General features: G+C 40.1%; 1 protein-coding gene across 4 annotated transcripts in view; it reads right to left on the reverse strand.

Annotated features, from left to right (window-relative positions):
• Positions 1 to 27,713, reverse strand: part of drd2b (dopamine receptor D2b) — a 96,141-nt gene that overhangs the window by 19,354 nt on the left and 49,074 nt on the right. Inside the window, exons 2-3 of one of the 4 annotated variants that reach the window (XM_087251411.1) lie at positions 27,085 to 27,126; positions 12,080 to 12,386 (exon numbers count right to left, since the gene is read on the reverse strand). In XM_087251411.1, coding sequence (XP_087107537.1) covers positions 12,080 to 12,358 — 279 coding nt within the window. In that variant the 5' untranslated portion in view covers positions 12,359 to 12,386; positions 27,085 to 27,126. 4 annotated transcript variants of the gene reach the window in all.

Below are 27,713 nucleotides of genomic sequence, written 5' to 3' on the forward strand. Positions count from 1 at the left end.
CTTAAAAAGTGTCTTTTAAATTGTCCTCATTTTGATTCATAAAAAGTGCCTGTGGCTTAATTGAGCACAAATACACAGTTTTGGATTAATTAGGGTGCATAGAGTGGAACCATTTTGACTGTATTATATTTGAAGATTTTTCAAATAAAATTACTTACAACTGAATCCATCATTCTATTTCTATATTACTTTTTGTAAGGAATATCACATTATTTTGCCTTCCTGTCCTTTCATTTGAAGCCTTAATGCATTTTTGTACACAGAGGGTTTTAACATGCCATAGAGCTTTAGAAATACTGCTGAGATTAATACACACAAATCAGTGTGACGGAAAACAGAAGCATTTCTATGAAATATTCAAGCAGGCAGTTTTACAACGCAAGGGATGGTATGATAACTCACAGAAATGTGGCAAACGGCAATTGAGAGGTTGGAGACATGTTCATGCCTTGTTAATATTTTATGTTTGGCTATTTTCAGTTGTAGGTCTGCTGATTTGAATGAATGAGATTATATTAGATGTGATTTGAAGGCATTAGCATATGCTTCATTTACTTTCTATAATTATACAACATTTTTATATAATGTATTAGGGAGTGAATTGCATTAAATTCCTTATGCAGTGTAATCAGATTTGTTTTTGAATTATTCATGAAACAACAAATTAATTCTATGGTTGTTTAGCTTTGGTTTTACTATTCATTTCTTGATATTAGGTTTAAAGTCCATGCACAACCCTTCCATTCAAATATATTAAGCTCTTAGCTATTAAGCTCTTAGCATGAATAAGTAAAGAGGCACTTGAAGTATGCACACTTACAAAGCTAATTATCTGACAGTAACATTGCTTTTTTTTATAAGACCGTATAAAGCATTTGTGTTCACACTAGAATATGTTATACATACCTGTGTTGGGTTCTCTGAAAATCCAATTTTTCAAATATTAAATTAAGACTTTGCTTAGAAAGTGTTTTCTTAATAATGGTATATGCCCTTAACAACTGGGAACCTATTAGCACTCATAAGGCACCATATTAGCCAGCAGTAGCTAGAACCAGGGGAACAGAGGAGGGCAGAAGACTGAGAGAGCTAATAAAAGAGCAGGAATTTTCAAAAAACAACCTGATACAGTATCACCTCGAACTCTTTCAGCCAGCCTGCTTTCTTCTCATTCTCAGGAGACATGATGAATAAATCTCCATTTCCTGTGACTGCTAACCTGTCATATCTAATCTGTCCATCATTTTCACCAAGAGTAAATTGCAGAAATTAATGAAGTTTTTGTAAGTGACAAAAGAGCAAAAAGTTAAACTGTAAACTTTTTAATATTACTACATCTAGAGACAAGCAAATCAAAAGAGTGTCATCAGATCGATAAGCATACACATACTGTAAAAAGATGGATGGATGGATGGATGGATGGATGGATACGTATATAAAAATGTATAGATGGATGAATTGATGGATGTATGGATGTATAAGCATACACATATAAGGATAGGTTAATTAATGGATGGATGGATAGATGGAAAAGAATTCATATATGAAAATGGATGGATGAATGGAAGGATGGTGGATGCATGAATGGAAGGATGGATGGATAAGCGTACATATTCAGTGCATCCAGAAAGCATTCATAGTGCTTCAATTTTTGATTTTTCAGGTTTTTTATTTTTAATAGCTCAGATGGATAGATAATGTAATGTAATGTGTATTTATATAGTGCATTTATTGTGTACGGCCATGAGGGTGGGGCCTCTCCACACCACCACCAGTGTGCAGCATCCACTTGGATGATGTGACTGCAACCACAGGACAATGGCGCCAGTGCGTTCACCACACACCAACTATACTGTAGGTGTAGTGGAGAGACAGTAGCCCCTTTCACACAGTAATACTGGTAAATATCTGGAAAATATACGGAGAGACTTTACTGGTAAATTCAAAAAAGCGCTGTTCACACAGGCAAGGACGTTACAGAATTATTACGGAAAAGACCGCTCACACATCCATTACAAAATACCAGTAAATTCTCATATCATTAACCAGAAATGAGCTCCAAACTGCTGCGCTTGTATTTGTAAACATTTGACTAACATTACAAACTCTATGGATGGATCAGTAACATGAACAACTTTGATGAAAACATATAGAAACACTTTCGCATGTCGAGATGTACATGATATGTGTGTGTGCTGGCGCTCTCTCCTTCATGAGCACAAGCGACACGTCAAGCAACTGCAAGCAGAGCTTGAAGGTAAACAAACAACGGCTTATTATAAACATCTTACCGATAATTAATTACACAGTTGCCAATACGAAGGAGCAAAAAAACGTTATTAGACTAACATCTAGCAGCTAAATGTGTCTGGAAAAATATTATGGCTAAGGCTATTATGGTAAAAGGCTATTATGTACATAAACCGCACAGACGTGAATGCGTCTGACTGTTCTGATTGGCTAAAGTAGACATCTTACGTCAGCATGTTCTAGACGTGCACACGCTCTTTCCGGCGATATTCCTTCTGCATTCTCACAGCACAGCATTCCGGCAAATTACAGGTAATGTTACAACTTCTCTTTGCGGAAAATAGCCGGAACGAATTTACCGGTATTTTCAAAAATGGCCTGTTCACACATACACACCTTGAAAAATTGCCGGTAATTTTCCGGAAAGGTCTGTATGTGTGAAAGGGGCTAGTGATTTCAGTTGATGAAATCAACTTTCAGTTGACCTAGCCAATTCAGTTGATGTGGATAATTGGGAGTTCATGATGGTTAAGGGCCGAGAGGGAATTTGGCTAGGACTTTACGAGAAGTGCCATGGGATTTTTAACAACCACAGAGAGTCAGAACCCTGGTTTAACGTCTCATCAGAAATACGTTGCCCACTGACAGTATGGTGTCCCTTCCACCTTTACTGGGGTATCAGAACTCACACAGACTGCAGGTTGACCCCCTGCTGGCCTCACTAACACCACTTCCAGCAGCAATCCAGTTTTTCCATGTGGCCTCCCATCCAGGTACTGACCAGGCTGAGCCCTACTGAGCTTCAGTGAGCTGTGGCATGGATGAATGGGTGGGTGGACAAAAAGGCATTCAGAATGATTGTGAATGGATGGACAGTAAAGTATTTGACAAAGTAATAGCACTTTTGAAGGGGACATATTGTGCCACTTTTTGCAAGTTGTAAAATGAGTCTTTGATGAAAGACAAGAGAAATTTCATCTCAACACATGACATACATATTTTTAATGCTCCTTTTAGACTAGACCAAATTGTGCTGTTCTGTCGCTTTAAATTTAAATTAGAAATATATGTCAAAATAAGTGGTTTAGAAGTAGTCTGTGGAGACCACATTGTTCATTTGTGCATTCTACAACTTGATATTCATAATGCCTCTTAGTTGCTGGCCTTCTCATTGTCACGGAAACTATAATGACAGACAGCTGCGTCTCACTCAGGGCTTTTATAATGCTAATGAGGGAGGGATCTCCACTAATGGACTGGACTCAATCAAATGTCAATCAAAGTGTTTCTGCAGACTGTATTTATGTGTGTGAACATAAAAAAAAGGCATGAATTAAATTTAACCATTAGAAGCTGGCTATATTCACACACTGTGGCCACACAACTGTTTGCATAATATATATGCCCCCTATAGATGAGAATTTTATGGCTAATTTAGTTCATTCCACTGATAAAAAGTGTTCAGAAAAATATTCATGACACAAATGAACAACCTGTTCAATTGTTACTGCACGTTATTTTATTGTCATGCATTATGTACATGATATTTACATATTTAGCTGTTTTGACACTGGGTTACAATGTAACCTGTTCACCTAATGTTTACATTTGTAATATTTATATTATTTGCTCATTAGTAACCTCATGCGCAAAGAGCAAATCGCAGTGTGCAAACGCATTAAGGGCGTGTCAAAATCAACTTTTGCTAATAAAAGGACAGAAAAATCCACTTTGCGCCGTGGCGCATGGTCTAAAAGGGTTGAGCTTATTTTCTTAATGAGCTATATGTGTGATTTGAGAATAAACCAATCAGAGTCTCATCTCCCATTACCTTTAAGATTCAGCTGCATCATGCCATAGCCAATTTGCTATCTACATTACAACTTTGAAAGTAGAAAAACAGAGCATCTGCAGTGTGAGAACGAGAGATAAGGCCTCTCATTATCTACTTTCACTTTCGCTCTTGTGAATAGGAAAACCTTGTACGCAAAGACATCAATTAGCCTCAATCAATAAATAATTAATTTAGTTTGTCAAGCAAAAAGATTTGTTTCAAAACTATTTCTAAATTCAGTTCTAATTTCCTGCAAGTGAATAAATGAACATCAATAACGTGTGGTCAAAAAACAGAGTTATATCTAAATACACATGCTGTGCCCCATATAATCTAAAACCTGACAGGTGAGTAAATCTAAGCTTGATTTTAATAAAACAAATATAAATATGGATATAATAAATAATACTGCTAATAATAATAACATTATACAAAAGCAAATTGTTATGAATAAACCCTAACCCTAAGTTGAACACTAAACTGAAAAAGCCCCCATCCCACCCCTCGTCAAAACGACTCTTGTTGACTCTGTTGAAACTAGCAAACAACAATTGCATAGTGCCTTGCGCCACATTGCACCGGGTGTATGATAGGACCCTAAATCTGTGTCTCATTTCGGTGTCTGCTACTGTCCACCAGGAATTGCATTTCGGTCATGGACGCATGCTTTGAGAGCCATTCTAAATCAATGAATGAAACGTGGTTTTCCACAAAGGCAATTTCCACAAGTGCTGACATATAATTGGCTAAACTGCCATTGGGCGGGTTAAAAGAACCAGACGTTCTGGCATAAAACAGACATTTTCAAAGCAGAATAACTGACTTTAGCATTGTTTTTCAGATAAACAAGAATGTTTACTTGGCATGTTTCTTAAATTAACATATTATAGTATATTTATGGTTTAGAAGAGTCAAAAACTTACATACAGCACCTTTAACTCTCTAGATCAGGGATGTCTAAACTCAGGCCTGGAGGGCTGGTGTCCTGTTGAGTTTAGCTCCAACCCTAATCAAACACACCTGAACCAGCTAATCAAAAAAATAAATTATATATATATATATATATATATATATATATATATATATATATATATATATATATATATATATATATATATATATATATATCCTTCAGCAAAGAATTGCTCTTTGGAGTAGTCATTAATTTGTCTTTATCTTACTGTTTCAGCCAAGCCACTTTCAAATGCCTCGTATGAAAACACACATCCACCAAATCCCAGTAAATCATGCCCTGTCAGCTAGAATTGTCAACATAACTCAGCATTAATTCTCTCTTGTCTCTCAATCTTCAGTCCTTCACCACAGCGATTCCATTAACTTGGCTTAGTTTTATAAATCATTGCAGACATAATTCATCAGCCTTCTGTGTCTCCGTCCTCTTCATCATTAGATGCAGAAATCACAGTGAGAGCATGTCTGCCCGAGCACATCTTTATAAAGCCATTCATTATTTACAGGTAAACGGTGTCAAGACAACATTTCTTTTACATGGCCAGACTCTCTATCTCTGTCGACAGCTCAATACAGTGTGTCTACAGTACTGCCATGAAGCTCTAGAGTGATTGAGGATCTGTATCTGATCTATCTACCTCTAAATCTTAAAGTAGATGTTGCAGTAAACGCAAACGCTGTGCGCTGGGCCTAATCCAGGCTCTTCAACAGGGGGTCTGTGATGCTACTGCGGGGGGTCCACTAATTATTGTTTGATCTCAAACTATTTTTTGGAAGAAAGAAAATATGTCATGCAAAAAAAAAAAAAAAACAACAACAACAAAAAAAATAAATAAAAATAATTAAGAGATTAAGTTAACTTCAACTAAAATAATATTCAAATACACACTTAAATAGTGAGAGTTTTTCTGTGTAATACAGAAAAAAAAAAATTTTAGTATTAAGTGAGCAAGATTTTAGACACACTATGTCAAGAGCAGAACATGTTCATCTTGAGGCAACTGATCGTTTGATATCTACGATAATTCAATAATCTATTCATGAAGTCAATCGCTTGCTTCTTGTTGAATCCAACATCATGAATGAATCATTTGAATGAACAAATCAGCAAATCGCTAATTGAGATGATTAAAAAGATTCATTTTGACAATACAGATGTAATAGAGGCAAGCTAGCAAAGTGCTATGCAGATAAGTCTTACTCCCCTGAACTCTAAAGGAGTTCTAATGACAGACACTACAGGCCATGGTCTTTACCCTCTTAATTAGAGCAACTGACTCCTATGCAAAGAATCGCCGGTTTGATCCCAGCTAAGATTGACTTGGGTGAAGAAAGTCTGGTGGGTTACATGTGGGCTGTCGTCCAGGATGGGAGTGAAGCTAAAGGGTGTGAGTGTAACGGAGGCTAGCTAGTAAAGCACTATGCAGGTAAACCTCACTCTGCTGACCTCTAAAGGTGCTCTAATGACAGACGCAAGAGGCCATGGTCTTTGGCCTCTTTGTTACAGCAACCGACTCTCATGCAAAGAATCGCTGGTTTGATCCCAGCTCAGACCGACTTGGGTGAAGAAAACCTGGTGGGTTACATGTGAGGGCTCGTCCGGGATGGGAGTGAAGCTAAAGGGGGTGAGTGTAACGGAGGCCAGCTAGCAAAGCGCTATGCATGTAAACCTCACTCCGCTGACCTCTAAAGGTGCTCTAGCAACAGATGCTAGAGACCATGGTCTTTAGCTTCCTTGTAAGAGCAGCCGGCTCCCATGCAAAGAATCGCCGGTTTGATCCCAGCTCAGACGACTTGGGTGAAGAAGGCATGGTGGGTTACATGTGGGGACTCGTCCGGGATGGGAGTGAGGTTTAGTGGGGTTAGTGTAACGGAGGCCAGCAAGTGAAGTGCTATGCAGTAAACTTAACTCTGCTGACCTCTAAAAGTGCTCTAGCAACAGACACTAGGTCTTTAGCTTCCTTGTTAGATCAACTGACTCCTATGCAAAGAATTGCCAGTTTGATACGGGTTGGGTGCAATAGGAACGGTGGGTTACACAGATTTCACCCAGACAGGACTAGCACAAAAACACACATTACCTTTAATTTAATGATTAAACAAAGCTATATATTTTTGGCACACTAATAAGGGGGGAAAATCATTAGGGGTAAAATTTAAGCAGCAAAACGTGGTTGCCTTAAGTAACAATTTTTGCTATGCTGGTTGAAATTCTCTTTACATCCTGACAGCAATCAATAAATGATGCGAAAAGTGTAGGACCAAGAAAAGTTCATTCAAACAAAACATTCAGTCCAACCACTGTGATAGGCTGTCTTCTCTGCGCACTCCTTTCATATAGAAAGGATTACGTCATCAGTGCATTTACAGACACATTTCAGACTGTGAATGATCAATGAGTTTGTTTTCATGTCAGAGCTTCTACTATGCAACAAAATACAGAGACATGAAAAAAAAGATAATAAATATATTAGAATAAAAATAAAAGTAGTGACTGCAAATATGCAAAGTGTGTGTATGTACAGGCACATTTTTGGTATTCCAATAATAACAATAACAAATTTAGATTTAGACACAGAATAGAGTTGACAGGCTTGTTTAAGTTTAATTGAATTATTTCTGCCATTTCGTCTTGTTTTATTGTATCAGATATACACCAACCCAACAAAGTATTGGAAATTATATCTATTTTAAATACACAATAAATTGATATACAAAACAGCATTCATTTGTTACAGACTTGTAATTATTTATTAGAGTTAATGCAGTTTCATATCATATTTATAATAAATAAATCAAATGTAAATGCCCTCTATTAATATTGAAGTTACATTTGATTTGTGCTAGTGTTGCCATACAATAATGTCTTGAAATATAGATACCATGATAACAAAGGATTACACACATTGATGTTACGAGATAGCCCTCTTTGTGTTTTACAAAACCTTTTTTTATTTCTTTTTTTATGCTAGCAAGATTTACTTTCTCTTCGCAAACTAAGCATTACAATTGATATTTTTGATTTAAGTTGTGACTTTAGGCCTACCTTGTAATAACCATTAGTACATTACATAAACCCTTATAATCACTTATCATATAAGCAATACTGTAGGGTTTTTTTTTCAGGGAGGGTGAAAGAGCATCTTTGTGACCCTGAGAAGCGCAGACAAAGGGCAGTTTCACAGACTGATGCGGAGTAAGACGGACATTGGTAAGCGACACGGCAATGATGCCAAGTGGGTCTCTCCTTTCTCTCTTGACCTGCCGTACGGTACATGAAAAGCCAGTTGTGCAGATCCAAAGAATTTCAAAGTTACCAGCAAATGAAAATGTCAGCAAGCTCTCATTTTAACTATGACAAGGCTTCTCGCGTATCTTTAATAATGCTGTGCTTTCAATGAAGTTCCTGCACATACGAGATTAAGCTGATACTTGATATCATTGGCATTTCAGGGACACATTAACATTTATGCACTGAGTTCCAATTTTTATGGCACATGGTTTATTATTTTTCGCTGTGGGAATTTTAGTGAATTTAACATTTAGCTCTAATGCTAACTGTTTTTTTATAGTCTTTTTGCAGAGCAAAATGTCTGACGAACTTGTTTCATTGATATTATACTGAATGGACTGAAAGACCCGCCATTAAATTCTCCATTTGTGCTACAAAAGGCAGACATTTTCTACATTCCTAGCACTATTATCATTATTTCTGCTTAATAGTGCAACCAGAGAGCAGCTCAACAGAAAGTGCTCGTTGAGCTTTTGCAGTGGGATTGCTTTCAGGATAATATTGCCATGAGCACAGGCTGAATTTTATAAATCAAACGGTTGGATTTAGCTTCAAAACACCAAGAGGTTCCTCAGTCATTCAATCTAATAACCAGAGTAAAGGTTTTTTTTCATCATTTTTTTTGCTTTCACCATCAGTAGTAACAGGTTAGCACAAAAATACCATTGAAAATACTGGGGTAAAATAAACCATTTTAAAAATATTTTAAATACATGGCAAGGGGAAATGGAATTTAATGCAGTGCTTCTTGTCCAATCTGAGAACCACTTCTTATCGGATATCAAACAGGCACTGAAGATCACAGATTTTTAGAAAAAATCAGATCTTAAACGTGACAATTTTGTAATAGAAAGACAATTTATTGGAAGCCCTTGAGCTGATTGGGCTTAAAATGAAACGTCTGTGTATAGCCCATTCATATAATGTGTTAAATTGTTTTTTAACAGCTTAATTCAAGGTATTTGATTGGTGCAAAAACTTCTCAGAAATGTGAGAATTTTGGTTAAATGATACATGTTTGGTTTTGACTGTTGCTAAAAGCAACAGTCGATTCAGTTTAAAACCCTGCTGTTAATGTTGACTGACTGACTGACCAACTGACCGATATACTAACCCACTCTCTTCCCTAAACCCAGCCGATAGTGTATTCAAAATCAATCCAAAAAAAGAAAAGCTCTCACAGCAGCCTGATTTTCACCATGTTTAGACTTTATTATTTATTGGATTTATTTACTTGTTTGTTTTATTTTTGTCTTTTGATAATGTCTGACCTGCTTTCTAGAAACCGTTCTTCGCCAGACTCGAACCCCATCATCACGGTCAACTCTGCTCCGCTTCTCAGATCCTCTGACGTACGACAAAGTAGTAAGAACAGAAAAGTCGTCCACACAGATGTAAGAGGTCAGCTGGTAAGCACGAATAGGAACGTGTCATACTGCCCTGCAGCATTCATTTTAAAGATTAAATGCAGCCATATGTTCCCTTGGGTATATAATTTGCGATCTCCAGAAATGTAAACATCTTACATATGTTATTAAGCTAAAAAAGAGACAGAGCTAAACATTGAGCCACCGTGTCGCCCTTTTGTCAGTGTACACTTTCAAATATAATTGTATTTTTATTGTTTACTAAATAATTTTCTTATAAACACTTTTTCATATGTACGTTCTAAAAGATTGCATTTCATTTTGTCATAAATGTATCTGTTATGCTGAATAATAAGGAATTTTTATTTCAGCCATGTTTTGAAATTGGCTTTTTACAAAACTTCAAACGAAACATTAAAGAAGACGCTGTGCATTAAATATGCTTTCCATGAATATAGAATCACTTTTGTAATTTAATCCAGACACTAAAATGTCTTTGACCTTTTTTTCTCACAAGGAGAATCATTTCAGCTGTGTCAAAAATATTTTGCATCACATTTCGAAACTAAGGACGCAAGGAGAAAAAGTGAAATTACTCTATGGATGCATTGCTACAGCTCATTTAGTCCTCTAGTTCCTTTGGAACCTTTGTGGGGCTACAAATTACAGTTTGATGTACAATTTGTTTCAAGGACAAGGGGCAGATCAATCGGTTATCTGGGAGCTGGAAATCACACAGCCGACACAAAAGCTGTATGCTGTCAAAAATCTGAAAGGCAACAGCTTACTGAAACCATCGAGACATGTCCTGAAGGTGTTTTTAAAACATTATCATTATTAAAACATAATTCATTCAATAGCACATATTTAAACAATTTCCAGACTCCTCAAATCATGCCTCATTTCCTGTGTGTTTAAAAGTCAATGTTGGGGCTCATTTTTCCAACATGCTGCATCACAATTCCTAAATTTATCCTAAACCCTATTTGAATATAATTAATGTGTCGCAAATCATAGTATGTTAAATTGAGTATTCCAAAGTTACCTGGCTGTTCTTCTATTTTACTATTATGCAATAATTTGAAGTGCACAACTGTACTCACTCTAATCACCACTATTGTCCATAATACATTTGTCTATTTGATTAAAACTACAAAAGCGGGAAAAAAGTGTTAACAAATGACAAACATGATGGATGAATGAGACTGACTATATAATGGAGAGGTTTTGGTAAAGATATTTGAATGACTGTTAAATAACATCTGACCTACTGGAAAATATTTCAAGTTTTCCATGTTCAATTTTATCTGCGACAACAATATGAACTTTTATTAAGACATGTTTGGTTATTAACTTCTGAATATGCTATTATGCAAACACCTTTTTTTCAGCATGAAAGACCAATGGTGGATTACCTGCTTCAAGGTTTCTGCAGGTTACATCAAGTCAAATGTGAGACTTTTAAAGACCCTTTTAAGAGCATTATGAATTAAATTTTAGACTTATACAGGGCTAAACACTAATGAATATTTCTTAAGGCCTGGTTTGCCACGGCTGTAATTGTAATTTGGACTTGTGGAGCTGCGCATCAATTGATTTCTTCTTCAGTGTTTGGACTTTCAACAGTGAAATTTAAACTACACTGAAATGAACCAAACTGAAATTCAACTCTGAAAACTAGACTAACAAAGTTTTAATTTACTTCTATACTTCTTTAAAAAAATGCATAGGGAATTTTTAATAAAGTAGTGTGCCCCAAAGCCTGCATACTATTCTGTTACACACTTAAAGGTATGTTCATTTTTAAAAAAAAAAAAATTAAATACTAGCAGTGCACAACAGAAATTCCTAACATATTGTTTCCTAACAGTCAAAAGGCTGTTATTATTGTTCTAGAAAAAGGTTAATCCTCCAACTGCTAAACTATGGCTTTAGGAATTGATGTTTACCCTGAATTTGAACAAAACCAGATATTCTTTAAAAGGCACTTGCACAATTTTACAAGTTTTTAGACCCCTTCTTCTTGTCACTTAATGGGGGGAATTCTATTTCCTAAAGCAATGTATTTTAATTAAAACATTGTTTTGATTATTAGTGTATTTGCATACTCACAGGCTGGGGTTGGGGTGTTGCTCAATGCTGTGTTCTTTTCTTTTGTTCGCATGTTTTTGTAAGCTTATGTGCATATCACAATATTTATTCTGGTATTTGGGATCATTTTAAGTCTGCTTGATGACCAAATAAAACTTATTTGACAAAAAAGTAACATACTATAAATAGGCATATTGGGATGCAGCAACAGTCTGTGGTTACTTCTAGCAACCCCGAAATCTGGATCCATGTGACACAATTAATGTTTCTTACCTCAAGATACACCACCCAGGGCATAACTAATGTGGCCACGAGAAGATCTGCCACCGCCAAGCTGACAATGAGGTAATTAGTGGTGGTCTGCAGCGCTTTCTCTCGGGAGACTGCCATACACACCAACACATTGCCGAAGACAATGACAAAGATGAGGAGAGTCAGGAGCATGGCATAGTAGTTATACTGATGCTTGGCCTCACAGCCTGTGCAGTTGAGGGCCCCGGTCCCATTGTCATAATAAGTGTCATTGTAGGGATACTCCGTGAGGAAATCCATGAGCTGTGGCCAGGGAAGAAGCCTGAAACTGAGAGACATAATTCACTGTCAGTCAATGCAACAAACAAAGGATGAAGGAAGCAGTAACACGCCAAGGCAAAAGGGAATGTCATTGATCAGAAGCTTCCCCATCATATCTTGAGTTGTCATTTAAAGCTAAATCTGGTCATTTCAACACCTAAAAAATACTTTTAATTTAGGGTAAAAGACAGCTGTGTTTAGCAGAATTTTACCATGAAAAATATAGAAACATAAACTCCAAAATTTCTAAAACAAGCATATTGAACCTCAAAGTACTCTGGGATATGTTTTACTACTATATTTCATTAATTTCCAATGCTATGCATCAATGTTTTAAAGTACTGACATCGACACAAGGTAAATTTGTTGAACGTCACATGAACTAGTGCTAATCACAAAGAACATTTCCCACAAGCAAAGAAACAAACATAATATACAGAAGGAGCTCAGTTTCATTCAAACAACTAATAGCTATTATGGTTACACACATGAAAATAAAATAATGTGATATATATATATATATAAAACCCTTCAGAAATCACCAATTTATGCTGAACTTTCTTCTGTCAGCAGGTGGCGCTAACATGACTGTGACTCAATATTGGCATGCAGATGTCTTTAGGACTGGAATTTTTTTGAACGTGAATTTTCAGGCAGGTCAGACATTGTGTGGCTGACTTATAAGCCAGACTTCCTTCTGTCAGCAGGTGGCGCTATGACTGTGTCTCAATATTAACATGTAGATTTGTTCAAGTCAGGACTGTTATGAAACGTGTGAATTTTGAGGCATATGGGACAATGCAAGCTTGAGTTATAACAACTTCCTGTTTCGTGGCGAATCGTCAAAGTTTGTGAGCAAAGTTTGCGAACAAAAACTTTAGATCTTTTCAATTTAACATCGCCAAGGCTGTTTAGTGTTGATCAGATAAAATCCCTAGGAGGAGTTTGTTAAAATAAAACACCTGGAAATGGCACTTTTTTGGCACAGGAAGTTAAAAATATCTGACTTCCTGTTGGGTTTGAGATTTTTTGTAGGTATTGACAGGTTTTACATGTGTGCCAATTTTTGTACGTGTGTGTGAATTGTAGCTCAGGGGCCAGTCCATCAAAAGTGCATAGGTGGCGCTGTTGAGTAATTTTGCCATGCCCACTTCTAATACTATAAAAAAAAATAATAAATTTCGCCACTTTGCACTTTCCAGGGCTCGGTGCCTAATTACTTCAAAAGACCAGTGTGATCAGATGATCATTATCCAGAAAATGATCATGTGTAGAATGGCCATAAATAAGGTTGATGTTGTGATCTCGTTCTTCTTGAGTATGCATGCGCATTAGCACGGGCAACCTGAAAATATGCAGATTTTGTTTAATTCAGACATTTAGAAGTGAAACTTATGGGACAGTTGTTGTTTAATTTTAATTGGTGGTTTCAAATATGTAATGTAACCGTAAGCTTGGCAAACAGTTTTAGAGATTTTGATGTTTCCACATTGAGACAGAATGCCCGAGCATACAATTTTTCAAAGATGGTGGCTGAGTAAAATGACTTGCTTTAAAGTATAGGTCTCAAACTCAATTCCTGGAGGGTATTGACTAGACTACTAGACCAGTGGTTCTCAAACTGTGGTACGCGTACCACTAGTGGTACGCGGGCTTCCTGCTAGTGGTACGCGGAGGAACCGCTGAATAATGAAAGAAACAATTAACACTTTTAATCCTTTAATGCCTAATATAACATCGATGTGATCAGCATTGGCTGTTTTGTGAAGCGTACGATCACAACGCTGTGCTTAGAATGTTTATTTTAGTGCATTGTGTCATAAGCTGCTGAAAATCAGTTTCCGAAGTTTAAGAATTGATTCTGAAGCGTGATTTGACTGACATGAAAAGTAGCCAATCACAGTCGACCTTGTCTAGTTGCGTGAAACGTAAGGGCGGGACAAATGCTTTCTGTGTTGCAGAGACAGAAAAAACAACTTAAAAATAAATGTTTTGTTGGATTAATGCTTCTCGGATGTTTTCACTATCGAGATGTCTAGCAGAGTAATTAAACCGCGGACATATTTCCTGCCTTTTTGATGATCTACAAACACGTTTCGCTCTCCGACAGCCAGTCGACTCGCCTCTGACCTGTCACTCCTCTAAATACATTCTGAATGGCGGCGCGGGAATGGAGGTATTGCGCGATAACTCATTTCTACAAATGTGGCGAGTGCTTTATTTTAACACGAGAGCGCATTCATGTACGCAAATCGCTAAAACAGATATGTGAGCTCTTAAATAGGCTTTTTTTTTTTCAAATGAACTGCAAGTCCTCTCAGGATCGCCTGTGTGCTCAGATTGAATACAATCGCGATCTTTCCACTATTAAAGTAGACATTATTTATCTTTGTTCCTTGACTAAATTTAGTCAAAAGTATTCAAAGTAATCAAGTATTAAGAAATAGATTGATACATGATCGATGACAATGCTAATGGTCTTCTTATTTGGCTGTCTTGTGAAGTGAAACTTACTTTTAGCAAAGGTGTATTTTTTTATTTTTTTTCTTTACGACAAATTAATTATGCTGGAAATGTTTCTGGATGAGGTATTTGTGTGATTTATACATTTAGCTGTATTCTGATCTGTCTTAAAGCATTACAGGTCAAAGCAATCCGTTATTACTTATTGTTTATTTATCAAAATTAACAATAAGGCTCTTAAAGCACTGCTTTAATAAATGTAGTGTTGTCATATTTTAAATACCTCAAGTAAAATGAAGTCATTTGTTTTATTTTATTTTTTTACTGACAGTGTACTTGTATTTTTTTTAAAGTTTCTATTTTAGATTAGGTTAAATGTAAAATAAAATCTACATGTGATGTACAGCTTTTTAAGAAACAAATTTGCCATATTGTAAAGAAAAATAGTGTAAAATATGTAAATAAAAGGCTAAATTTAAATCTTTTTACCATATACTTCAATTAAACCTTTCAAAGCTTGTAAATATCGTTTAAAAAAATTGGCAAAAAGTGTCTCTATGGCCTTAAAGATTATTTGGTAGTTTTACCAGTGCTATTGAAAAAGATTAATTGTCATGAAAGGAAAAATCGACCATACTTTCTTTGTTAGTGCAATTTCCTATACATGTAGCTTTGGTATTTAAGCAATTAAACCATTCAATCAGGTTTCCACGTAAAAAAGTGATTTCATAATGAAAATCTGATTTTTTTTTCAAAAGTAACCAACTAGTACTTTTTAAAAGAGTACTTTGTACTTTTACCTAATATTAATATTATTTACTAAAATTTGTGTTATTTTAGCTGTGTAATAGTATTTTTACTTGAGTACAAAAAAGATTTCTCAAGCGTTTAGTGCAGGTTTATTATATTATTAATAATATGATCAATAAATATTATTTTTTTATGTTTTTTATTTGTATCTATTCCTATGCAATGTTTTATGGGTTGCTGAGAATACTTTTCAGGTCTTCAATACATGTCAGTCTTGAAAAAAAAATAGGTGCTGTAATTGATTTTTCATTAGGTTGTGCCTGTATGAACCCTGTCATATGTACATTTAACATACTTCAAGATTTGTCTGAAAGTGTAGGAATGTGACATATAGCCTATATTTATAAGGTCCAAGCAACATCTCCAGCTTTTGATGAATAGGCTACAATGAATACTTTAGATTTCAGTACAGCAGTTTTCTTTTTACTTTTTAAGAACAGCGCCATTTTTTAATGAACTTTTAAAAGCACATTAACAAAAACTTTTTTTTAAATCTGCAAGCACAGTTAATGTTCAGACTATTTCAAATGTTTTAAATGAATGATAATAATACATATTCTTAATAATAGGAATTAATGTGCATCGTTTTTAAACTGTGCACACCTGTGGCTGCTTAATTTGGCCTACGACGCTATTTTTTAATACTGGTTAAAAAATAGCGTCGTAAGGTGGTACTTGGAGAGACAATTTTTTTCTAAGGTGGTACTTGGTGAAAAAAGTTTGAGAACCACTGTACTAGACACTACTAGATCAGTTATGTTTGATTAGGGTTGGAGCAAAACCATGGAGAGCTGCGGCCCTCCAGGAATTTAGACTTTGACCATATATATTGAGGAAACCTACTGTTAACCAGGTTACATATTTCTACTGTAGCATTTTTATCACCATTAAAATCACAGCATTTTTTTTTACAGTGAAGGCTATGTTTGCTAATAAAAATCATTAATTAAAATGATGATGGTTTTCTACCAGATATCCTTAACAATCTTATTTTTTTTTTAAATAGTAAAATATATTTTTTTGTAGCATTTTTGTTGTTGTTGGGAAAATCATCAGTTTTCCAATATATGTTATGCACACTGCAAAGCATAAGCATTAGTCAGTATTTTACTTCACAACTGTACTTAAAAACAACGATTTACCCAAACATAAAAAATGTACCATTTATTCACCCTCAAGGCCTCTTTCTTACTCTTGAACACAAAAGATTCTCCATTGAAATCAACAATTGACATTCACAGTGTCCATGGTGGTCAGCCATTTACATCCACTGTATCCATTAAAGAACCGTGAAAGATCATGAAAGATTCCACAATTCCTCAAACTATCTTCTGCTGTGTTTAACAAAAGAAAGAAATTTGAACATGTTTGTGGCAAATGAATGGTGAGTAACTGATGACAGACGTTTCATTTTTGAGTGAACTATCCCTTTAAGTGCCTTATCTTAGAATTTTTATTTCAAGAGTTCACTCTAAGCTGAAGATTGATAATAAAGCATACATTGAATGTTGTCTTGGGAGAGAGCCCTGAGCTCAGAATATCCTTGAGCCCGGGGCTCCCTCCCGTTTGAAGGGCGAGAGGAGAGTTTGATCTCAGGTAGGTCTCGAGAAGTTCACCTTCTTGTGAACGTGCTAAGATATATCTGCCTGAGAGTTGATTAAGATGCTATTTTGAAGTAGTCAATTTACTTATGGTGTATGTCTTTATATGGTGGGAAGAAACCGGGAAATCCGTGAAAACCCACTCGAACACAGGGAGAACATGCAAAACTAAAACATATTAGTGTAAATGGGGTCTTAGTCTTTAACCTCCCTTTTGGGAAATAGGAGGTCAAAGTCTGGGAAGATCTTAGTGGTATACAGGATAAATACATTTGTAAGAAGTTGGAGTTGTACTGTAACCTGCATTGGTGTCAAAGCATGAAGCCCTTTTAAAATCATCAGCAGCACCTTAAATTGTACAAGTTGCTAAATAGGACTACAGGTGACATCGGAGACATTATACGTCATTGAGCTGAACTGGTCTGGAGCACAGCTCGCTTGCGCTGGGCATTTTGATTTGTCTGTTATAAAATATTTTCATGAATAGTATTTTATAGTTTGTAGTATTTTTATAATTGGTAGCTCATATTGTGGGTAGATAATGCCTTCACATGTAAAGACTATAAAGACAGATTAATTCGTTGATCATTTACTTTAATTAAAAAATATTATGAATAAACTGCTTACCAGTGGAGTCTGTCTCTTTCCTGCTTTCAGTAATGCAAACGTGTGAATAAAAGTGTTTTATTCAAATTAAGAATTTTAATGCGATCAATAGATTTTTCTGCAATAACTGCAATATTTACACTCCTCCATAAAATGAATAGCAGATGTGACTGTATGGGCTGCTTTTCGCTGTACTTTGTGACATAAAAAGAATATTAAATGTTGTTCTCGATCTATAATGGGATTTGTAGGCTTTTGATAGACTTGTCTCTCACGACTCATTTCTGTCGTCTGTTAAGGTAAGCAGGCTGTATGCATGCGAGGAATACTCTTATTTAAATATGTCTTATGCTATATAGGCACATTTATACATACAATTTTAAAACTTTTACAACAACCGTAAAGCAAAACAGATGTATTTCCCATGTAAAAACGATCCAAAAGGCACACTGGTCTATGCATTTTTGCGTATTTAATTGTTTATAATATATAGCGTAGATAATATATTAATAAACAGAGAGATTAACTCTTTGTCATGCAGCATATTTCTAAAAATAAGCTTGAAAAGTAGTCTGTAGCAGGGCGGTGCTGACGTCACAGGCGAGCGCCCCGAGGGCTCTGTAGTCCGTTTATAGCCTAATGTTAGCTTTTCAGCTCTTGCGTTTGCATTTAAGATCCAAAAGTGCTAAAACTTGTATTTTCGCTTGAGGATTATTCGGCTGGACAAAACGTGTAAGTGTAATGAACAGTGTTTGAACACAGAGCTTATTTTTTGCCATCTTCGAAAAGCCAATGGGAAAATTCTATAGGAATTTTATTGAGGAAACCAGTTTTGTGCTAGCAGCCGATTAGCCTACAAAGTGACGTCATAGTTTCTCCACTCTATGGGTACAGGTTTCTAACAATTTTCAATATATCTTTTTTATTGGTTGACACAAGACTCATAAACTCATAACTTTTTTAAACAAGTAAAAAGGAGTACTGAAAATAATAAAAGAATACAATTTTTGGTGAACGTTCGAGGTTACAGAAGTAACCCTTCGTTCCCCGAGGAGGGGAACGGAAGTGCCATAAGTGGATGAAATCCACGATGGGAGGATTCGGATCAGAAGCCGCTTGACTAGAGAGCATTGAACGGGCCAATGAATGAAATTAATTGGCAGCGTAAGCTTGCGCAGGTGTGCGGCATAAGCAATTATCCCAGCATATAAGCGCACCTGAAGCCAGCAGACGCTATCCTTTTAAGCTGAAGAGACTTTCAAATTGCTAAGGGACAGTCATTATGGCGACGGAGTATGGCACTTCCGTTCCCCTCCTTGGGGAACGAAGGGTTACTTCTGTAACCTCGATCGTTCCCCTTCGGTTGGGGAACTTCAGTGCCATAAGTGGATGAAATCCACGATGGGAGAAGTATGGAGAGCGCCATAATGACTGCACCTTACCAACGCCCCCGATGAGGAGATAGTCAAGCAAGCGTGACGCACCCACATCATGGGAGGCGCGGTCCTCCAACGTGTCCCTGGCCCTAATTTATCCTACTTCAACAGAAGTTTTACGGATTTAGATATATTTTTTGGGAAGTCGTGAGCATCTAGATAATTCTAGGAAATACGACAGTACGTTGGGAAGCGTGCAATCCCGATAGGGAGGACGCTGCGGAGGCCATCCGTTACCCAAGGAGGGGATAGATGGCAGAATTACATATGGACTAGCCCTAAAAAGGGGGAGTACTCATAGCAAAAGAGTGGTTAGCGGAGAGGAAAGACACGGGTCTGCCCAGGGGGGGGACTTAACCGTGGCGGAATAAGCATATGGGATTGCCTAGTGGGGATCACGCATAGCAGGCACCTATACCCAAAACGCGGGCTGACCAGCGGGCAGACCTACAACGTAGTGGGCCAGCAAGTGACTCCTCCGCTGAGTCAGTGCTGGGGGCCACGGAGGAATCTGCAGGGCTCACCTGACGGGGAACTTTACTGACAGATAAAAAGGCGCACGTACCTCCGTGTTAGGGAGAATGGCGCAGCAAGCGTGTTTCAACACCCTACCGAGTTGTCTCCTCAATCACCAAAGGGTTACCTAATACCCTTGAGGAAACCGGCTCCACTCGCAGATTGTAAAACCTTGCAAATGTGTTGGGTGTCGCCCAGCCCGCAGCTCTACAGATGTCTGTTAGAGAGGCGCCGCGTGCACGCGCCCAAGAGGATGCAACGCTCCGAGTGGAGTGTGCACAAACTCCCGGGGGACACGGCTGACCTCGACTCGAATAAGCGAGTGAAATGGCATCCACAATCCAGTGGGATAATCTTTGTTTCGATACGGCACTTCCCTGCTGCCGACCGCCATAACAGACAAAGAGCTGCTAAGATGATCTAAAATTCTGAGTACGGTCCACATAAATGCGCAGAGCGCGAACTGGACAAAGTAAAGAAAGGGCTGGGTCTGCCTCCTCCGGGGGCAGCGCTTGCAGGTTCACTACCTGATCTCTAAAGGGGGTGGTAGGAACCTTGGGCACATAACCGGGGCGGGGTCTCAGGATGACGTGAGAGTAATCCGGCCCGAATTCCAGGCACGAGTCACTGACCGAAAATGCCTCCAGTTCCCCGACCCTCTTGATGGAGGCCAACGCAACCAGCAGAGCTGTCTTCAGGGACAGAAATCTTAGAGATACTGATTCGAGTGGCTCAAAGGGATCGGATCGCAGACTCGTGAGAACGAGGGCGAGATCCCAAGAGGGCATGAGAGGGGGGCGAGATGGATTAATTCGCCTAGCACCCCTAAGGAACTGGATGACAAGGTTATGCTTTCCCACGGTGCCGCCAGCTACCGTGCTATGATAAGCGGAGATGGCGGCCACGTAAACCTTGAGAGTGGAGGGCGACAGCCTGCTGTCCAACTTCTCTTGAAGGAAAGAGAGCACAACACTAATCTGGCAATTTCGGGGGTCTTCTCTGCGAGAGACGCACCATTCAGTGAATAGACTCCACTTCAGGGCGTAGGTGCGCCTCGTGGAGGGGGCTCTAGCCTGAGTGATGGCATTAACCACCGCAGTCGGTAGGTTACCTAAGTCTTCCTCGCGTCTAGGGACCACACGTGGAGGTTCCAAAGATCGGGGCGAGGGTGCCAGATGGTGCCCTGTCCCTGAGAGAGTAGGTCCTCTCTCAAAGGGATCCGCCAGGGGAGGGCCGTCGCGAGGAGTGAGAGCTCTGATATCCAGGTCCGGTTGGGCCAAAGGGGCGCAACTAGCAGAACCTGTTCCTCGTCCTCCCTGACCTTGCACAGAAACTGCGCGAGCAGGCTCACTGGGGGAAACGCATACTTGCGCATGCACCGAGGCCAGCTGTGGGCCAGTGCATCCGTGCCGAGAGAGCCCTCGGCCAGGGGAAAAAACAACTGGCAGTGAGCGTTCTCGGGGGAAGCAAACAGATCGATCTGGGCCTCCCCGAATCGCGCCCATATCAGCTGAACAGACTCGGGGTGGAGTCTCCATTCTCCAGGGCGTAACAGCTGTCGTGAGAGCGCATTGGCTGCACGATTGAGCGTGCCTGGAACGTGAATGGCACGCAGCGATTTCAGCCGCGGGTGACTCCAGAGGAGCAGACGGCGGGCGAGCTGAGACATGCGGCGAGAGCGCATACCCCCCATGCGGTTGATATACGCCGCCGCCGCCATACTGTCCGTCCTGACCAGCACGTGTTGCCGCTCCAGCACCGGTAAAAAACGGTGGAGAGCGAGGAACACTGCCAACAGCTCTAGGTGATTGATATGCCAATGCAGCTGGGCACCCTTCCACAGGCCCGCAGCCGCATGCCCGCGACACACGGCCCCCCAACCCGTGTTGGAAGCATCTGTTGAAACAACAACATGGCTGGACGCCTGTCCTAGAGGCACACCGGCCTGTAGGAACGAGGGGTCGTTCCAAGGGCTGAGGGCGCGGCGACACAGCGCAGTAACCGAGACCCGGTGTGTGCCCGCGTGCCATGCGCGTCTGGGGACCCGATCGTGAAGCCAGTGCTGAAGTGGTCTCATATGGAGACGCCGAGCGGCGTGACGGCGGCTGCGGATGCCATATGCCCCAGGAGCCTCTGAAAGAACTTCAGTGGGACCACTAGTTTGCTGTCGAGCTCCCTCAGACAGTTCAGCAACAGGCGAGCGCGTTCCTCGGAGAGGTGCGCTACCATGGTGATCGAGTCCAGCTCCATCCCGAGAAAAGAAATTCTCTGCACGTGGGCGAGTTTGCTCTTTTCTCGGTTGACCTGAAGCCCCAGTAGGCGGAGATGCCGAAGCACCTTGTCCCTGTGCATAATCAACTGCTCCCGCGAGTGGGCTAAAATCAGCCTGTCGTCGAGATAATTGAGTATGCGAATGCCCGCGAGCCCAAGGGGCGCTAGGGCACCCTCCGCGAGTTTGGTGAAGACCCGCGGAGACAGAGTGAGCCCGAAGGGGAGGACCTAGTACTGCCACGCTCGACCCTCGAGCGCAAACCGCAGAAATTGGCGGTGGCGTGGAAGAATGGAGACATGGAAATACGCGTCCTTCAGGTCTATAGCTGCAAACCAATCCTGAGGACGAACGCATTGGAGAATGCGCCTCTGCGTGAGCATTCTGAACGGCAGCCTGTGCAGACAGCGGTTCAAAACGCGCAGATCTAGGATCGCTCTTTTTGGGTACGATGAAGTATGGGCTGTAAAACCCACTCTCCATCTCGGCTGGAGGAACCGGCTCGATTGCACCCTTCGCCAGGAGGGCAGCAATCTCCTCTCGCAAGACAGGGGCGGACAGGGGGTTGACCCTGGAGAAATACACGCCCGTAAACTTGGGGGGCCGTTTCGCGAACTGAATCGCGTAACCGAGTCTGATTGTGCGTATGAGCCACCGCGAGGGGCTGGCCCACGCTAACCAGGCAGGCAGAGCCCTCGCTAATGGAGTCATCGCTACAATCGCTGACGTACCAGCGGTGGGGCAGCGCGGAGTGGGTGTGCTGATCCGGGAAGCAAGAGGGTCCCGCGGAAGAGCTGGAGGAGAGCGATTCGCTCTGGCTCCGCACCCTGACTCCGGAGAGGGGGCTGGAGGGCTGAGGGAAGGGAGACCGTCCCCCCAGCGCTCGTGAGCCACTGGCGAAGCATGTAGAGTCTGCGAGCCAGAAGGCAGCGCGTCCCGGACTGGCAGAACTCGTGCAGTCACATCCGGGGAAGGGAAAAAGTGCTCTTTAACTGATGTTTTGGTGGCACTGAAAAGTACCGTTGTTATAGGGGCCCCGCCCTCCAGCGGGGAAAGAGCAAGTTTCCTCTTCTCCAGATGGCCTGTCTCAGGGACGCTTCGCGGTCCGTTTACCGGACTTAACGGCGCCCTGGGCAGGAGGGGCTGCCTGCTTTCGAGGTGTACGCCGCGCCCGCTTGGCCGGAGACGCAGGCGGGGGCGGGGCAGCACTTGTTGGCGGGCGCCCTCGGCGAGGAACAGCGGAGGTGGATGGCTCGGCGTGCGGAGCGGGCTTACGGCCACGCCGATAGATGACATTGCCCATCGCATCCGACTGCTTTTTCACCGCCTTGAGTTCCTGGGTGAATTCACCGACGGTGTCGCCGAACAGGCCAGCCTGGGATATGGGCGAGTCAAGAAAGCGAACTTTGTCAACATCGCGCATATCGGCCAGGTTTAGCCAGAGGTGGCGTTCCTGAACCACAAGTGTGGACATCGTCCTCCCCAGCGCACACGCGGCGGACTTAGTAGTCCGAAGAGCATAGTCGGTCGCGGTGCGCAGCTCATGTAATAAGCTTGGGTTGGACCCGCCCTCGTGCAGCTCGGCCAGCGCCTGCGCTTGGTAGCGCTGGTAGGTGGCCATCGCGTGCAAAGCAGAAGCAGCCTGGCCCGCAGCCTTATAGGCTCTGGCTCCGAGGGAGGCAGACAACCTACAGGCTTTGGACGGGAGGCGGGGCAAACCCCGCCACGTAGAGGCGCCGCGCGGACAAAGATTGACCGCGATAGCGCGCTCCACTGACGGGATCGCCTTATACCCCCTGGCAGCTCCGCCGTCAAGGGCGGTGAGGGCGGAGGTACACGCAGCGCGGGCAGAGAAAGGTGCCCTCCAAGACTGCGTGAGCCTACTGTGCACTTCCGGGAAGAAAGGGACGAGAGGCTTCGAAGGCTTCGCCTTCTGATCCTCTACGTAGCACCCATCTAGTCGGTCCGGCCGTGGAGCTGGGGGATAAACCATCTCCAACCCCACGGCCGAAGCAGCCCGGGAAAGCACGGCTAACATGTCCGCTTCAGGATCCGATTTGACAGCGCTCACCTGCCCGGAGGGGGCGAGCGGGTTCGGATCTTCTTCGGACAGTGAAAGCCCACCCTCCGATGCCGCGGAGGACATCTGATCTCCGGTGTCAGCGAGTGTGAGAGCTACCATCTGGTTAGACGGATCACTCCCACTACCCGAAGCTTGGATGGAGCGCCGTGAGGAGCGAGAGGTCCGCGAGCCCGTGGGCGGTGGATTATCTCCCGCTGGAACCCTCAGATCTGCCCGAGCGCCCGCTGCTTTTTTAGAACAGGAGGCAACTGGGGTGGCTCGCTCTCTTACGAAAGTTAGCCGCGATCTTAGCTGTGCCACGGTCATGGCATCGCAATGACGACATGAACCGCCCGCGAGCACCGCATTAACATGCTGGACCCCAAACATGCAATGCAGTGATCGTGTCCATCATCCGGAGCCAGGAAACCCCCGCATCCAGAAACGCACAGTCGGAGCGCCATCCTGAAAAGGACGTGCTGCACGACTGTGTTGCTCTTTTAGGAAAGTTTGCAACAATGCGCACCGCTCTGGAGGACCGGACCCAAAGAACCGCAGGCAAGGGAGAAACCCAGCTCGATCGTCTGCCACCGCGAAGACCCACTCTGGACCGGGAGACACACTCGTTCGCTCTGAAGTGCTGAACAGCAAGAGGAACCCTCATCGACTCACTCAGAAAGGATCTGAAGCGAAAAGGATAGCGTCTGCTGGCTTCAGGTGCGCTTATATGCTGGGATAATTGCTTATGCCGCACACCTGCGCAAGCTTACGCTGCCAATTAATTTCATTCATTGGCCCGTTCAATACTCTCCAGACAAGCGGCTTCTGATCCGAATCCTCCCATCGTGGATTTCATCCACTTATAGCACTGAAGTTCCCCAACCGAAGGGGAACTATAGCTTTAATTTATTAACACATGTTCCCAGAAGTTACATCCTTTAACGGTCCATGTTACTTTTTGTGTTTTTTTGTTTTGTACTAGTCTACATGGTATATTTTAGTATTTTCATATATTTGCACAATAAGTGTACACTCAAAATAAATTTTTTACTTGTTCAAACTACTGTACTTAATTAAAATGAGCTGAAACAACACAATTCTTGAGATTTCAGTAGGACAACTTTTTTTTTTGTTTAATCCACATTAATTGTTAAAAGTGTTAAGTTAACTTGATTTATGTTAGGACAATATGAATGAATTGTGTGGAACCCTGCATTTTTACAGTGTATGACATTAATAAAATTAGGCAATTTTAATAATATTTTTATCTTTAATAATGTTGTTCATTAAAGGTCTAGTATACTTAAAAATTAGTATACTAGTATAATAAAATTGAAGAGAAGAAAAAAAAAGATTTCTGGAAAAAAATATATACTAAAGGGCTCTGCTTTCAATTTCCTCTGCTGTCCAAGAATAATAGTTTCAATTCATTTTCTCCTTTATGCTTAACTCATGGAACAGAACTAAGCTTGACAGAATTGAAGAGTCCCCAGTGAGGGGTCATTTATTTAACATGACATGTTTTGTGACTGTTTAATAAAAGATTCAATATCATACAGTTACAAAAGCAGCAAGACACCAAGGAAAAGAAAATTAATGAGAACAGGGAATCACATGCACATGAGCACAATGTGTGTGACATTGAGCATTGTGAAAGAACAATCAACGCGCAACATTCATCGAACACGCTCAAAATCACACCCGTCTTCATTTGCCCTGCATAATATTTGAGGCATTACTGAATATATCTGCCATCCTTCCACCATTCTCTCCTCTAAGCTCCATAACATTGGACAGCTGCTGAAACAGAATTGATTTTTCTGTGTGAATAGTGGCATAATAGCTGTCTTGTATTGATTTGGAATTTACACAGCAAGATCTATTCTTCCTCCAAAATCAACATCTCAAACTGACAGGAAAGAGCTACGAGACTGAAGATACGAGCATAGGGAGGCAATTCTCATGTGTAATTAAAACTGTGCAGGTTTTAATGAAAGACTATTTGAATGCCACATTGAATATATTGTATATGCAGTTTTCTGTGTATTTTGTCCTGTTATTTAAGGGATTTTAAACAAGAGAGTGCTAGGAGTTGTGTGGAAATAAAATAATTAACAAAATTGTACGGTGTATATATATATATATATATATATATATATATATATATATATATATATATATATATATATATATATATATATATATATATATATATATATATATATATATATATATATATATATATATATAGAGGGTGTGCAGGAGCCAATCAGCAATCAATATATACTGATGGATCTCTGAGAAAGGGGCTTGAACCAGGCATACATTTCTATAGATGTTTTGTGATTCAAACATTTAGAAATGAACTAAAGACACAATAGCTGTTTAATTTTATTGTTGACTCTTACTATGAAATTTAATTGTAAGCTTGGCAGGCAATTTTAGAGAATTTGATCTTTTCCCATTCAGACAGAATGCCCAAGCATATTGCCTTAAATCAAAGAGCATAGAATCACCAAGAGGCAACACTCTGTGACTATTTGGCAAACAGCCACTAGATACCACTAGTGTCACAGGCGACCATTTTGAAATGAAAATTCCAATAGGACAACAGCACGGATAACGCTAGACAGAATGATTTAAAATATTGGGTTAAATTTGAGTAAAAATATGACATGTCAGCATTCATTTGTATTATACCAATGAGTAAACTATTAAATTAAAGTAGTTTAAAGTAATTTTATCACTAACGTAATATTAAAAGTACTGATGATCACCACGTTGTGATTGTAAGTGTTTTGTTGTCATCTTTCAGGTTGTATTTCAGCTATAACATGCTTTTAAAAAAATAAATAACAAACAAAACAGCTGCTTGTCATCGTGACTGCAATAAGATAAGAAATGAATGCGCTTCTCTTAAACTTTTGTAGTTAGTAACTCACATGTGCTGCACAGGATGAGGACTGTTAATGGCGGACAAGAATCTGTAAAATTAGAAAAAATACTCATCAATCGTGCCACAAAATCAAGTTTTAAGAAATATAGTAAATTTAAAGTAAAATCGGCAATTTATGTTTAAAAATTTTCAGAGCTCCATGTGGTCAGCAGCTTTCCCCCGGCCAGACCATCTCAGGACCTGCCGCTGGATCGCATCTCTTGCATCTCTTGTCATTTAAAACATGATATATAATTAATCTTTAATGTATCTAATGGTCAGTCTTTTGTAGTTTTGGACCTATCATTTGTTCTTAGGTGTATTTTTTGACAGATCGCAAGATAAGTATCATAATAATTTATGACCATGAATAACGTAAAATTAAACTGTTCCTATATGTTTGGCTGATTTCTTAAAAGAAGGAAAATAAACCAGAATGTTCCCTTATGTGACTTGATGTTTATATATATATATATATATATATATATATAAATATATATATATATATATATATATATATATATATATATATATATATATATATATATATATAAATATATATATATATATATATATATATATATATATATATATATATATATATATATATATATATATATATATTGTTTGTATTGT

Source organism: Danio rerio, chromosome 5 (genome assembly GCF_052040795.2).
Source record: "Danio rerio strain M-AB ecotype USA chromosome 5, GRCz13ab, whole genome shotgun sequence".
NCBI classification, from domain to species: Eukaryota; Metazoa; Chordata; class Actinopteri; order Cypriniformes; family Danionidae; genus Danio; species Danio rerio.